This window comes from Acomys minous (genome assembly GCF_964271855.1).
Source record: "Acomys minous genome assembly, chromosome: 20".
In the NCBI taxonomy this organism is placed as follows: Eukaryota; Metazoa; Chordata; class Mammalia; order Rodentia; family Muridae; genus Acomys; species Acomys minous.
The window spans coordinates 13,680,309-13,696,564 of record NC_140502.1 but is presented as its reverse complement, the minus strand read 5'-3'; the positions used below and the strand labels follow the sequence as shown (position 1 = coordinate 13,696,564).

At 37.1% G+C, this 16,256-nt stretch overlaps 2 protein-coding genes across 2 annotated transcripts; both read left to right on the top strand.

Annotated features, from left to right (window-relative positions):
• Positions 1-543: 543 nt before the first annotated feature.
• Positions 544-1,556, top strand: LOC311591085 (vomeronasal type-1 receptor 4-like; the record flags this gene model as incomplete). The annotated part of the gene is made up of 1 exon (XM_084770454.1): positions 544-1,556. Exon 1 carries the CDS (start codon positions 606-608, stop codon positions 1,554-1,556), a length of 951 nt encoding a protein of 316 aa, XP_084626580.1. The 5' UTR covers positions 544-605.
• A 10,522-nt stretch (positions 1,557-12,078) lies between these two features.
• LOC311591084 (vomeronasal type-1 receptor 1-like) lies at positions 12,079-12,960 on the top strand (the record flags this gene model as incomplete). The annotated part of the gene is made up of 1 exon (XM_084770453.1): positions 12,079-12,960. The coding sequence occupies one exon, from the start codon at positions 12,079-12,081 to the stop codon at positions 12,958-12,960; it is 882 nt and encodes a 293-aa protein (XP_084626579.1).
• Between the last annotated feature and the right edge of the window lie 3,296 nt (positions 12,961-16,256).

Sequence of the window (16,256 nt, the reverse complement as noted above, 5' to 3'; positions counted from 1 at the left end):
CAGATGTAGGGTTTGTGAGCATCTTTTTCTAGTCTATAGGCTATTGTTTTGTTCTACTGACAGGATCCTTTTCTTTACAGAACCTCTTCAGCTTCATGAGGTCCCATTTAATAATTATTGATCTTAGGTCCTGAGATATTGGTGTTCTGTTAATAAAATTGTTTCCTGTACCAATAAGTTCAAGGCTTTCTTTTCTAATAGACTTATTGTTTCTGGTTTTATGTTGAGATCTTTAATCCCCTTTGACCTGAGTTTTATGCAAGGTGATAAATGGACCTATTGCATTTTTCTGCAAGTGAACATCCAGTTAGGCCAGTGCTGTGTGCTATAAAAACATCAGAAACTCATAGGAAGAAAACCCTTTCTCTTTTTTAAAATTAAGAGACTATAAAGCATCATAGAAACTGTGAGAGCTTTTAATCTAAATTTACATCCTTTTCTTTAGTTCCATATTTGTTAACCCAAAATTTATTGAAACGTGTTACTGTATCTTGATTGACTGCGTAACCTGACATAAGACTGTCCCTTGGACTGATTGGATATTGGCACAATTTAAGCTTCGATAAATTAATATATGTTTAAATGTTTTCTTTATTGCTTTACTGATGTTGTTGAATTTGTTTACCTCAGGTGAAAAGAACATGATTTCTGAGAACTTGCCAATAAGGATTTTGTTCTTTTCTCAGACAGCTGTGGGGATCCTCGGCAACTGGTCACTTCTTCTTTGTTATGTCATGTCCGTATTCACTAGACAAAGTTTGATGCCCAAAGACCAGATCTTAAAGTATCTGACTTTAGCCAATTCCTTGGTTATTATCTCAAGAGTAATTCCTCACGTACTGGTTCAGCTGGGATTGCGATATCTCCTGGATGACCTTTTATGTAAACTCACTCTCTATAGTAACCGAGTGTCCAGGGGTGTTTCCTTGCACTGTACCTGCCTCTTGAGTTGTCTACAAGCAATCACAATCAGCCTCAGCAACTCCAGATGGATCCAACTTACACGCTCCTTCTCCAAGTACATGGTTCAGTTCTGCTCTCTCAGCTGGTTTGCGCACATGCTTCTAAACATCAGGACAGCTATGGATGTGGTTGGGCCTGGTAATCACAAGAATTTCACCGGGAAAATCAAGTTGGGGTACTGCTCAGCATTCACCTTTTTCAGTGCGACAGCTGCTCTACATCTGTACTTGCTGTGTTTCACTGATTGTCTGTGTTTGAGTCTCATGGTCTGGGCCAGTGTCTCCATGGTGAGCTTTCTCAACAGGCATAAGAGTCAGCTACAGTATATACACAGTGCCCAGCATTGCCTCAGAGGCTCCCCTGAAAACAGAGCCACAAAAACCATCTTAATCCTTGTGTGCACCTTTGTCCTCTCCTACTCAATGTCCTTTGTGCTCGCTATCTACACCGTGGTAATTGGCAATCCAAGGCTGTGGGTAATAAATATATTTACATTCTTAGACACGTGCTTCCCCACACTTTGCCCCTTCATTCTTATCTGTAATACCAAATCTGCTGCCAATAACTATTTTCCCTGCTGTAGCAGAAGGTAGTTTAACATGGTCACGTGTGTGTTATGACAAATTCAAATATTTTTCCTGTAATTCATTATTGAACATTAGAATCACCCATGAGCCGGGTGTGGTGGTGGCGCACGCCTTTAATCCCAGCACTCGGGAGGCAGAGGCAGGCAGATCGCTGTGAGTTCAAGGTCAGCCTGGTCTACAAAGTGAGTCCAGGACAGCCAGGCTACACAGAGAAACCCTGCCTAAATAAATAAATAAATAAATAAATAAATAAATAAATAAATAAAATCACCCATGACAAGATGTGATTAAGCAAGTTGATGATTCTGTTACTTAATCATTATAAGCTGTTATAGCTATCATAATGTTGGTTAAATGGTTGTACAATATCAAAGATATCTTTGTTTTCATTAAAAATGTTTTAAAATTAGGTGTCATCATGTATCAAGGAATTTTTGTGTGGCTATAGATAAACAAGAAGCTGTTGAGGTTTGAACTCCTTGGTAGGTACAGTTTTGACTCTTGTCTCCTGAAACTGAATGATAGAAAAGAAGAGCAAAGAAAAATCCATATGAGAAAAACATAATTGTGTGACCAAGAGAACTGTAGCTTTTCATGTTTCAACTTCACTGATGATTTGCATCTGATCTCATGGTCTGGTCTTACATCTCCACTTCAATATTCTTCTATGAGAAGAAGAGCAAAGTGATGCCTATTCACAGTGGTCAGTCTCTCTTTCTTTCTTTCTTTCTTTTCCTTTCTTTCTTGATTTCCTCCTCCTCTTCCTTGTCCTCCTTCTCCTCATTGTTCTCTTCTTCCTCCTCCTCCTCTTTTTCTACTTCCTCTTTCTCCTTTTTATAAAACTAAAAGTTAAATTGGGGCTTATAATTTCTGATGGTTAAATCCCACGATGGTGGAACAAGAGCCTGGTGACAGAAATAGCTGAGAGTTTACACCTTGATCCTCAATTAGGAAAAGGAGATAAGGAGGATGCATGCTACTGCGGGTGGAATTTGGGGTTTTAAAAGACTTGTCCTCCTGTTTGTCTTAGAGTTCTACTTGATGCCAGACATACCATTAGCCTTCCCAATCCTGCTGTGTGCAGCATTGTCATCTCCTACTCAGTTGCTTGGCACGCTTTTATCCTGCATGAAAGTCTGTGACTATTCGCAGCGGTGGAGAGTAACAATCTACGCTTCTACAAACATTTCTCCACGTGTTGTCCCACTGTACCCATGAGTGTTGTGAACTTTGTCTCCACCACTCTCTTTTCCTTGCCATGAGAATGATATTTTTAAAATCTCCCAAGGCGTCCCAAGTTTTTGTTGATTCCTGTTCATGAACATATCCATATGTTCCTTTATTCTTTGTGCAAGGATAAACCTCCTTGTGGACTCGACTGTATTGGGTTTTACATGATGGTTGATGTTGGCAATTCACTTGGCGGGATCCAGAAGAACCCTGAACACAAACATCATTAAGGGAGGCTTCTAAGTTGGGTTGATGCAGATAGGAGGACCTAATTTAATTCTGCAGATTGGGGTTTTGATTCTTGGACAGAATAAAAGGGAGAAAGCGAACTGGGAACCTGCATGCATTGCTCTCTGCGCTGTGACTTCAGATGCAATAAATATGCTGTGCTGCCTCAGGCTCCTGATTCCATGAGAATTTTTGCCCTGATGAGCTGTACCCTCAAACTGCTAGCTAAAATAGGCCACTCACCCCTTAAACTGTTTTTGTCATTTTATTCTCAGAATAATGAGAAAATTAACAAAAACAAGCTTCTTAAATTACACTGATATAATAATATTGATCATCTCAGTGGATAATAAGAATTAATTTTTTTCCCCTGTCACTTCACGTTGCTATGACATAAACATTACAAGGCCTACTGGCAGTTCATAGCAAGTAATGCAATTTTTAGAGGCTGTCAACTTAAGCTAATCCTCCAGGTCTTACAAAATTATGCAGCATAGGGTAAATATTTTTCTAACTTAGGTGATTATGACGTGCTCAGATTTGTGGTACTGTGTATCCATGAAGAGAAATTTCATATCCTAGAGAAGACAAAAACTGTTTCTTTTCCTCTGAAATGAACAAAATGAGAAGGTAAACATGGACCAACAAAGTTCTTTTAAATCAATGGTAATAAGCAATTTTTATCCATTATAAAATTTAAATGTTTCCTACCATGATTTTTAAAATTTAAGTAGTTTTAATCTACTCATAGCTAAGTCTGTTGAATTACCCTTTCTCTCTTTCAGTTCTCCTTTACACTAATTTATATGTTTCTGGAGGGGGGGGGATTGAATCCTATATTATGTCCGAATAGTTGGATTATATGAAATATTGGGATATGTTATTGAGATGAATCAGTTCCATTTTTATGCAGATGGTAGAAATCTACATAAGGTGAGCATCATTTAGAGACGAATTCATAAAAATTTGGAGACTATTTTTCATAGTGTTTCAGGACAATAATTTTAACACTCTGTGGTGTGAGAAGAATTTGTAAAAAGTTGTGGACTGTCTTTCATAGTGTTACAATGTAGTAATTTCACTGTGGGGAAAGATTTCTGTAAACAGGAGGCAAGCCTAAGGAATATAGTGAGCTTGAGGCCAGCCTGGGATACCTTGTGAAACCCAAACTATGCAAAACAAAGGGGAAAATGGGAGGGAGGGAAGAATGGGAGGATACAAGGGATGGGATAACCATTGAGATGTAACAAGAATAAATTAATAAAAATTAAAAAAAAGAATACAGATGGGAGATGAGGTGGGAGGAACTGAGAAGAGCAGAGGGAGGAGAAAATGTAATAAGGATATATTGTATGAGAGGAGAATCTATTTTTAATAAAAGGGGAAAAAAGAGAACACAGTGCTATGACAATAACCACTACCAACAAAAACACCTTATAGTTCAGAATTAAAAGTTATCCTAGGTTTAAAAAAAATCGACTTGATATTGCCATTTATCTTCATTACCCTAGAGAAAGGGACAGAAAAATCTGGTACAGACCTGGAAGTTTCATGCATACTGGATAAAATTCACCTGGAGGAGAAAAGTAATCATCAGTCATACCCAGCAGTGACACTGTGTACTGTAAAAAACACAGTGGCATACACATCCTGGAAACAACCAACCACTTTCTGATTGGATTTAATTCCTTCTCCACAATCTGGAACCCATGCCTGGCACTATTACTGGGCTAAGAACCTATGGCGAGACAGGTCAAAGGCCGTAAGAGAAAACCTATTACTTTTACTCTACTAAACCAACATAGTATTGGGGTGACTCCTTACAACTTGTTATATCCGTGAACCAATTTCCTCTCTCAGTTCTCTTCAGATAAGCCTCTACTTCCCATAGATGGTGATCAGCTCAGATGGTGATCAAGTGCAGAGAAGAAGAGAATACATGGTAATGCTTATCCATAAACAGGATGCTTCTACCACTTCCCCTCCTCAAAATGTTAAAGCAATCGTTGCAGAAGAGAGTGTGGGAAAGAGTGTAAGAGCTACAGGTGGTGGATATAAATACAAGGAAACAGTGGCTTCTGTGCACAGCATGGGAGCCGCACATGTGAACTCACACTGGTTGTTGCAGCATGCGCAACATCTGTACAAGTCCAAGCCTAACCAAATCCCAGCAGACGAAATGAAATGGACTTGGGCACTACATTCTACCACAGCTGTGTAACTATTGGCATTTGTTAGCCGTTGGAAGAGGGAGAGATATTTTTCTCTTAGACAGTAGTTCCTGGCAATCAGACAACACTCTTGGAAGATTATACACATGCAAGAATATTTGGACAGCACCCATTGGTTTTGATAAATCCGTGAACAGCACAGCAAGTTTAACTGAGTAGTACAAGGAGGGTGGCATATGGAAGAATTTGGAGATGTGGTTTATATAATTAAAATAGTTTACATCTACTCCCAGAGTACTAGTACAGATTTAAAAATATAGGACTTAATGTTTGCTTAAACCATGATTGTTTTCTTTGCTATTATGAGAAAAGATAGATATTTTTATTTCATTGTCTTGTTCATTTTCACTGAAAATTCTGTCTTAGGTTTGGGGAAAGGTCTCAGTTTATTTTTCTTATACAAAGCACACACACACCACCTGTGCATGAAAAGTAATGTTGCCTCCACTTCTCCACATAATCTTAGCCAATAGTTTAAAAAGTGATCCCCATCTAGTTCTGAAATATACATATATATACATATATATACATACATATATTCATGCTCATTTGAGACATTTTTGTTTATTATTATCTTTGTAGCTCTTTCATTATGCGAAAGTTGTAAGTATCTTTATTTTATAAAAAAAGATCTCTCTCTGTGTCTCTGTGTCTGTTTCTCTGTCTCTGCCTCTCTCTGTCTCTCTCTGTCTCTCTCTCTCTCTCTCTCTCTCTCTCTCTCTCTCTCTCTCTCTCTCTCTCTGTGTGTGTGTGTGTGTGTGTGTGTGTGTGTGTGTGAAGCGTATAACTGCTATACTTCAGCTCCTGTGAATCTGATGACCCCTTCTCTCCTTCCCCCCCAAAAAAAGATAATACACGTACTCGCACATATGAATCAAAAATAAATCTTTTTCCTCCTTGCTTTTCTGTATAGCTCTGACATCCTAAAACACCCACTATAGACCAGGTTGCCCTTGAACTTAGAGATCTGCCTGTCTCTTCCTCCTGAATGCTTGTATTAAAGGTCTGTGCCACCACATCTGTCTGGCTCAAACTAAATCTTAAAAAAAAAAAAAAAGGTAGGATCTCAGCGTTTTCACCTAGTTATTCCAATTTTAAAGCTGTAGAATGCTGTAAAACAATCTCTAATCACTCAGACAACAGACAACCGTTTTTCGGGTTCATGTTTCTATGAATCTGACTACCTACGTGGCAGAATCTTCTACCATAGAGGTAGAATAGTGTGATGTCTTCAGTTGTCTTAGTGTACTTAACACAGCTTCCTTGTGTTAATCCAAATTTGAGTTTTGTTAGAAGGTCCTTCTTTTGTGAAGCTAAACAATACCTATTTTATTTGTTTGTGTGTGTGTTTAAGCAAGGTTTCCCCATGTAGCCCCAGCTCTGAGACCAGGCTGGTCTCAAACTAACAGAGATTCCCCTGCCTCTACCTCCTGAGTGCTGGGATTAAAGGCCTGTGCCACTGCAGTCTGGCTCCCTTTGTATATTCAAGCTGTACTAGGTTTCTCCATTCATCAGATGATGATTTCTTTTTACCTTTGTTATTAAATGCTGTTGAATTTTCAAAATGATCTATAATGATCCTCTGGACTTCTGTTGTTCTGTCCCTTCAGATTTAGGGCAATTTGGAGGTGCTGAGTGGATTCAGGACTCTTTAAGAGGAACTTGTAATGCTGTGAGAGTCCAGCAGACAACGTCTACCCTGATAAGTTAATAGGCACCCTACTTACTCATTTGTCCCGAATATCTTTGGAACAAATTTGAGATGTTGAAACTATCTAGAATGCCAGGGGACAGGGAAAAGGTCTTAAGGGGTAAGACCATGCAATTTGCCTTTTCTTTAAAAGAAAAAAAGCCCTGTCCCTTCGCATACCTCTCTGATGTAATCATTGGGCTCCCAGGACTGACAGAAAAGTTCCCTTCTGGTTCCTAATTACTTCCTTGGAGTGGCTCTGTTAATTTACACATCCTTTTGTTGCTGTTGTGTTTTCTGACAGGTATTTAGGACCAAGTTGTTCAAAAGTTCCTTCATTCTCTAGTGGAGATGTCATCATGAATCTAGAGTTGCGTTGAAAATCACCAATCTTCTGGGAAAGAATATCAGGAGATTATGAATCTTTAACTGAGGGACAGTACTTCACCATAGTTTCAGCAGAGACGTATTTCTCATGGCAACAGGGACAACAATGGTATCATCAAGGTAAGTGACCAGAACCTAGAGGTTGTAAGAACTAAAAACATTAGAAAGTACTTTTTTGAAGAAGTCACGCTTGTGCTTTTGGCAACCTCTTACTTATTTCTTAAGAGCATCTCTAAATTTTAGCTCAGCTTACTAAGAATTTCTTTCAACAGGCCTGTTTTAAAAGATGAAGATTGGTGGGGGGGAGAATAAGAAATTAAGGGAAGAAAAAGTAGGAAGGCAGGGAAGCAGGAAGAAAGAAAAAAAAAACCTTAAGATATAGATATGGTAGGGAAAAGAAACTCTGGTGTTGGTTTGGAAAGTGGCAACTTGAATGGGATTTTGGATGAAACTGATGCTATTTTCAACTCAGGGCAGTGTGGACTGTCTCCAGCCTTCCCTAATCTGAATGAACCCTGTTCCTCCAATAAACTGCTACTGAGTTTTTGGGTTTTTTTCAATCAGTGAATGTAACTTATTTTCTTCTTTTATTCCTTCATTTAACTCCCCCTCCCCTCTGTCTGTCTCTGTCTGTCTGTCTGTCTCTGTCTGTCTCTGTCTCCTTGTCTCTGTCTCTGTCTCTCTCTCTCTCTGTCTGTCTGTCTCTGTCTGTCTGTCTGTCTGTCTGTCTGTCTGTCTGTCTGTCTCTCTCTCTCTCTCTCTCTCTCTCTCTCTCTCTGTGTGTGTGTGTGTGTGTGTGTGTGTCTGTGTGTGTGCATGTGTGTGTGTGTCTGTGTGTGTCTGTGTGTGTCTGTGTGTGTCCATCTCCCTCTACTTCTCTCCATCTCTCTTTGCATGTTTCTTTGTAATTTTTAGTTTTTAAAAGGAAATTTTTTGATTTTTTACTGTTCTTTACTGATGACCCCGGGGATCACACCCAGGGTCTTGCAATGCCTGGAAAAGCTTTGAGGTACATCCCTATCTCATCCTAAATATCTGGATGTATGTTTTATTCTTTTCATTCCTCCTACTCACCAATTTATATCATTTTGGAAATTGCTATATTCTATATTTGTGTCTAAAGAGCTGAGTGAAAATAGTGGGTAAAAGAGAAGATTGATACTCTTAAATTAAATTTTATTACCAATGATAAAATTATAGGGTGATATTTCTACTAGAAGCAAGGAATTTTATGGAAGCTTGAATATTAGCAATTAAAAATTAAGTGAATTACAAGTGAGGGGTAAATGCATGTTAATGGTACAATTATTGTCTTGGTACTTTAGCTATTCATAAATATGACAGATGTCTTCTTTATTCTACTTCTGTTTCACTAAACATACCCTAAATTTTTTAGTTATATGGTTGCAGCTTACATGTTATGTGCAAAAGCATACATATACAGTATCATATGATGATTGTCCCATTAAGCTGTCCATTTTAGGAAAATAGACATAGCTATGTTGGGCTTTATTTATTCCTACTGTTATGGTAGCTATTGAGAGTTTCAGGCACTATTGACTATCTACCTGATGCCAAGCATTGTTGTTAGTAAGTGAAACACAAACTAAAACAACAAGATGGTACTCATGCTAAGAAGTGCAACTGGTGGGTGACATAGCAATTTCTTTTTCATATGAAATGTATTTTATACGCATAGGGCATCTACACCATGAGAAGTTCTTTCAAAAATATTTACAATTCCAACGAAATTAATAAATCATACAAAATATTTTAGAAAATGAATTGCCCTTAGAGGGAATATTATTATTATTGAAATATATTTTATAAGGCAAAGAGGAATGTAAATTTATGCTGTGCACTTCAAGGAAAATTTCAGAGATGTAAACAAAACTATTTACCTCAAATGATTCTACCCACAAAATGGCAACACAGCCACTGTATCATAAAAAAAATATGTATTATAAAGTTTATTCTTCTACAATTTGACACACTGAAATAAAATTCATATAAATGGAGCAGGAGTGTTCATCTTTCGTTCATGAGACTCTGGATTTGATTCCCCCAGTCCTCTCAATGTGATAATATTACCACAGGAAAAAAGAAACAAACAAACAAACAAACGAGAATGACCAGGGCAGTTTTAAGTGTTGCTCTCCCTGACATCCTCTCACCCCTCAATGTGTCTTTTATAATACTTTTCACCCTAATGACACACGTGTTCCGTTTCCCTTCCCTTCATTCCTCAACACCTCTTCCCCTCCCCCCCACATCTTTTGATCTCAATTCTGGTTTCATAGCCCATCACCACTTCCTCTTGAATCTTAAGTACATATACACATTGTGATACGTGTCCCTCTTTCAGAAAGAACATTTGAAGTTTTTTTTTTCTCTAAGGTTATATCACCTTGGTATGACCTGTGCAAGTCTATCTAGTTACTGAAATTGCCATGATTTTATTTTTCTTTAGAGATTAACAAGATTCTGCTGTGTACAGACACCATAATTCCATTATTTGCTGACAAACATCATCTCTTTGCTATGTGGAAAATATAGCAGTTAACACAGATATACAGTATCTCTGTGGTAGGACACACAGTCTTTTGGGCATATATATATATGCCCAGAAATCATATAGCTGTGTTATATTGAAATCCTATTTTTATTTTATTGAGAAATCTTTGTATTTATTTCTACAAGGAATGTAAGCCTCTCTTGAAACTCAGATACATATGTACATTGATACTTTGCAGTATAAAATGAGAATTTTTTTCCCCAAACCATGGTTAGCACTTGCTGTTATCTATTCTCTTGATGTTAATAATTGTAAGGGGTGAAATGGAATCTCAGTGCATTTGTAATTTGTGTTTCTCTGAGAGATAAATATGATGAGCACTTTTAAAAAACATTTACTGCCAGTGTGTGCTTTGTCTTTAAAAAATCTTGCCCATTTCATTAATACGTCCATTGACTGGAAAGTTTATGAAGACATTGCTTAATCTTTATTCTTCTTTATTCGGTCTGGGATTTAAGCTGCTGGTTGAAATACAGAAGCTAATGATTTTTTTTTCCGATTTTGTAAGCTATAACTTAACTTGGCTGATAGTTTTCTTAATATGCAAGAAGCTTTTACCTTCATGAAACTGCACTCATTAATTCTTGGTGCGTTTCTTGTGGTATTAGTATTGTTGCCTTGTATTTTTAAATTTTTTTTTCTCTCAAAGTTTCAGAGTTCCAGCTTTAGAATAATTATCATTAATTTCCATGCAAGCTGAGTGGATATAGGCATATGTCCATTCTTTGGCAGGTGGAAATATGTTTTACACAAAGTCACACAGTATCAGAACAGCTGCTCCCATAATCACACCAACCATTCAAAAGGAAATGACTGTGTCTTTGACAACTCATCCTGAGAACTACTGAGACTCAGCAAGACAATGGTAGGGAATTAAGACTCCCCATTTACCACTCTAACTCAACATTGGCCATTTCCTGTGTGACTCTGTATTGTCTCCCATCTCCAAATCCTTTTACAGCATCTGTCATTACGAATAACAAGTGTTGATGACCCAACACGTGGGAGATTCCATAACATTACAACTGGAACTTGGTAATTAATTTTTGATTTTGTTGAAGACAAACTATCATAATTTTGATGCTTTTATAACATTTTTACTTTCCTACACAGCCTGTACTAGGGATCTTTTCCTCTATATACCCAACCCTCTTAATTCCTGCTTTTATTTATGTTAATTTGTCTTGGGTAATACTTGTTTATATGGTATGTGACAGTCTTTCATTGCAATTTTAATTTTCATTCCATTTTATTCCCTTAGTTATTGATGTTGAGTATAATTTTGCACACATTTTAGACATTTCTGAATTGCTTACAGGGTCTTTACCTATCACAAAATGATTCTCTTATTCGATTTATATTTTTTTTGTTTTTCAAAGTCAGTTTTAAATATTCTTCTGAGGGCAGAGGGCTGAATCAGTGTTTAGCAGTGCATACTGCTGTTATCTGCATCTGTGTTCAGTCCCTAGCTCATACCAGTAGCTCACAACTGTCTATGAGTCCAGCTGCAGGAGATGCCAAACCTCTGGCCTCTGCTGGCACTCAAACTCACACAAAACTTTCCAAACATACACCTAATTAAAAACAATATAAATTTTCAAGTAGATATTCTTTATTTCATCATTTATCATAAATGTGATTCTAAGATATTTCTATTATTTCTCTTGATGAATTTTGAAATCTGTTTTATGTGAACTTCAGCCATAATGGCATTTAAAATATTTCTTTGAATATTTACGCCAATATATGGTGTTCATTCAAATGCAAAGTTGTATTGCTGTTGTTGTTTCAGAATGAGTTTGTTTGGTGTGTGCCTTTAATGGTTTTGAAACTACCTCTATAGTCCAGATTAGCCACAAATTCATAGATATGACTGCCTCTCTCTTTGGAGTCCTAAAATTAAAGATGTCCACCATTATATCTAAGAAAAATTCGACTTTACTAAATGTAGCCAATATTTTCCAAGCCATTGAAATAATAGAGAATATCTAATTTATATTGAAAGAAAACCATTAAACATTCTTTTTCAGTGAGAGAGCTATATAAATACAATACCGTGGTGGATATTTTATTTAACTTCATTTCATAAACTATTGAACATTCATAATGCATTTCCAGGATCTCTTAGCTATAACGGTTTTATTTACCTTTCTAATAGGAATAAAAATGAACCCTGCAAACCTGGTGATGGGAATTTTCTCCTTCTCCCATGTTACAGTGGGAACGCTTGGCAATTCCTTCATTCTCATTTATTATGTCACTTTGATATTCAGTGGAAAGCATTTAACGCCCAAAGACCTTATTATACAGCACTTGACTTTTGCCAACTGCTTGTCTATCGTCTCAAGAGGCATTCCACAGACAATGTCCGATTTTGGATTCAGGGATTTCCTTGACGACACTGGATGTAAATTGATAATGTATATTTACCGAATAACAAGGGGGATGTCCCTGTATACCATGTGCCTACTGAGTTGCTTCCAAGCAATTACAATCAACCCCAACAATTCCAGGTGGATGAAACTTAAACTCAGAGCCTCCAAGTACATTGGTCCCTCCTGCTCGCTCGGCTGGCTTGGGCACCTAATTCTAAATAGCTTGACTCCAGCGAGAGTGTCAGGCCCCAGTTACAACAAAAATGTGACTAACAAGGTGACTTACGAATATTGCTCGTGGTTTGCCTCTGGCAATATGGCAACTGCACTTTACATGCTCTTGCTATCTGTCTTTGATGGGCTGTGTCTGGGTCTCATGGCCTGCTCAAGCGTCTCCATGGTGAGTATCCTCTACAGACACAAGAGACAAGTCCGGCATATCCACAGTACTCAGCGCTCTCTGAGAGTCTCGTGTGAGGACAGAGCCACCCGAACTATTCTCATCCTGCTGTGCACATTTGTCATTTCTTACTCATTCTCCTCCATTCTGATCATCTTTAGGGCCTACTCTAAAGGTCCAGTGCTGTGGAAAGAGAGTGTACTTATATTTCCAGAAATATTCTTTTCCATATTCTGTCCCTTCGTTCTTATCCACAATTCTATTTGTACCCAATTTCTGCCCTGCTGTTTTTAAGAGATAGCCCCCTTTAATTTTTGACATAATCTTTGGTCATTTATCTTTTCTTATTGACTTGCATATTCTTTTGTTGTTTTATAATATTAAGGTTTCAGGCAGTTGGAAAATACCAAGCACCCTATAACTGACTTCTGCCTCATGTTGTTTGATTTCTAGTCATTTTATTATTACACTTTTCTTACAAAATTTACTATCCAATAATGAGAGAAGTTTTCAAATATGTGGATCCACTGTATTATACCAATTATTAGGACACCACAAGAAAAGTACTCACGAGCAGGAGAATACATCTAAGAAACTTATATGAAGGATAAGAAAAGACTTGCAGGTCCTCTGTGTGTGTGTGTGTGTGTGTGTGTGTGTGTGTGTGTGTGTGTGTGTGTGTGTGCGTGTGTCTGCATGCACTTATTTTACATGTATGTATTTTCCTGCATTCATGTCTGTGCACCACATTTATACATTCAGAGGTCAAAAGGGGTGTTCAGCCATTAGGACTTGAGTTACAGATTGTTTCAAGTCACCTCTCACTGTAAGAGGTATACTCAGTGTACTCTGGAGGAGTAATCAGTACTCTTAAGCAGAAAGCTTCATTTCCATCCCAAGATGGTGGATTGAATTTTATTTTTTTTTAATTTTGTGTAGCTATATGTGCTTCAGTGTGTGTATTGTACCACATGCATACCTATAACCCACAGAGGCAAGAAAGCATGTTGTATCCTCTGGAAGTGGAGTTACTATCTGTCTTTGATGGGCTGTGTCTGGGTCTCATGGCTACTTGACATGGTTGCTTGGAACTGAACTTGTTTCCTCTGGATGGTAACAACATGCTTTTAGCACTGAGCCAGCTCACCAGCTTCAAGATGAAAGGGGGACATAGACGAGATAATAAAAGGACAAATACGACATGATCACGTAATGCACATGTATGAAAGTATCATAATGCAACCCATTAGTATGTACAACAGGACATGCTTTAAAATTAAAAGTAATTAAAAATGTCACAACAGACCTGTGGCACATTTGGCTCCTTTTACACACATGAGTATCTTCATGAATATCTAATAGCTACATGTCAAGTGCTTGTAACATCCAGTTTCTAGAAAATACATAAAAATATTTTAATTATGTCTAAATCTACTACTTACGTATATTCAGTTTTTCTAGAAAATATACCGCTGGCCTCATGGTTTCTCCTGAAGATTAACATTATTAACATACATCATTTATAATAACTTTCCCTTGGAGAAAAGTTCTCTTTTTCTGCAAAGAAAAAAAATGTGTCTAATCTGGGGTACTCTGGTCACTTAAAGAAAGCATATCCCAAATAACTAAGATATTTACCACATAGGAGATAAAAAATATATGTATGATATATGTAGAAATGCTACATGTCAACAAATGGAACTTTTGAGGGAGATGTAGAGGAATTGTCTGTTTTTCCATATGAAGTTCTATCAAGGTCTGTAAAGAATTTTGTTGGTATTTTGACAGGGATTGCACTGATTCTATAGATTGCTTTGTTAAAATGGCCATTTTTACTATGTTAATCCTACCTATCCACAAGCACGGCAGGTCTCTCTACCTTCTGATATCATTTTCATTTTCTTTCCTCAGAGATTTGAAGTTTTTTCATACAAGTCTTTCAGCTGCTTGGTTAGAGTTACATTAACATATTTTATGATTTTTTTTTTTTGGTGTGGCTATTGTGAAGTGTGCTGCTCCCCTAGTTTCTTTCTCAGCCTGGTTGTCTTTTGCATACAGGAGGGCAACTGATTTTTTAAATTAGTTTTATATCTAGCCATATTGCTGAAGGTGTTTATCAGCTGTAGAAGTCTGCTGGTAAAAATTGGTGGGCTAGTTATGTATACTATCATATCACCAGTGAATAATGATACTCTGTCTTCTTCCTTTCCAATTTCTATCCTTTTGATCTGCTTTATTTGTCTTTATTGCTCTAGCTAGGACTTCAAGCCCTACATTGAAGAGATATGGAGAGAGCGGACAGCTTTCTCTTGTTCCTTATTTCAGTGCCAGTCCTTTAAGGTTCTCTCTATTTAGTTTGATGCTGGCTATAGGCTTGCTGCAGATTGCCTTTACTATATTTAGGTATGTGCCTTGTATCACTGATCTTTCCAAGACTTTTCACCTCAATGGATGTTGGATTCTGTCAAAGACTTTTTCAGCAGCTAAGGAGATGATCATGTGTTGTTGTTGTTGTTTTTTTCTTTCTTTCAGTTTGGTTATATGGTAGATTACATTGATTGATTTCCCTATGTTGAACTACACCTGCATTCCTGGGATGAAGCCCACTTGGTCATGGCAGATGATGTATTTGATGTGTTTTGGGGGTTCAGTATTTTGAGTATATTTGCATAAATATTCATAATGTTCATATGGTGAATTTGTCTTTCTTTGCTGATTCTTTGTTTGGATTAGGTATCAGTGTGACTGTTTCTTCATAGAATATTGGCAAAGTTTCTTCTGTTTCTATTTTGTGGAATAGTTTGAGGAGTATTGGTATTAGCTCTTCTTTGTGAGTCTGGTAGAATTCTGCGCTAAAACCATCTGTTCCAGGGCTTTTTTGGGTTAGGAGACTTTTGTGACTGCTTCTATTTCCTTAGAGGTTGTAATGCTATTTAAACTGTTTACCTGATCTTGATTTAACTTTGGTAAGTGCACTCTATCAAGAAAATCATTAATTTATTTATATTTCCAAATTTTTTGAATATAGGCTTTTGAAATAAGACCTAATGATTGTTTAAATTTTCTCAGTGCCTGTTGTTGTGTTATTGTTTTTTAATTCATTTGTCTTAGGGTTTGTGTATGTTGTGATGTTCTCAAACAACTATCCCTTGTTTTTTTTTAATTCTTCTTGTTTTTCTGTTTGTTTCTAAATTGTTGATTTCATCCCTGAATTTGATTATCTTCTGCTTTGTACTCCTCTTTGTTGTCCTGGCATCATTTTTGTTCTATACTTTTAGGTGAGCATTTATATGGCTAGTATGAAAAACCTTCAATTTCTTTATGAAGTGACTTAGTGCTGTAAATGTTACTCCTCACACTGATTTCATTTTGTCCCATAAGTTTGGGTATGTTGTGCCTTCATTTTCATTGAATTAAAAAAACTCTTTATCTCTTTATTTTTTTTCTCTGACCCAGTGGTCATTGAATAGAAAGTTGTTCAGTTTCCATGAATTTGTAGGTTTTTTCTCTTGTGCCTGTTGTTGCTGAAATCTAGCTTTAAACCATGGTGCATCAAATAGAGATGGAGGTGGGACACATGCTAACAGAAT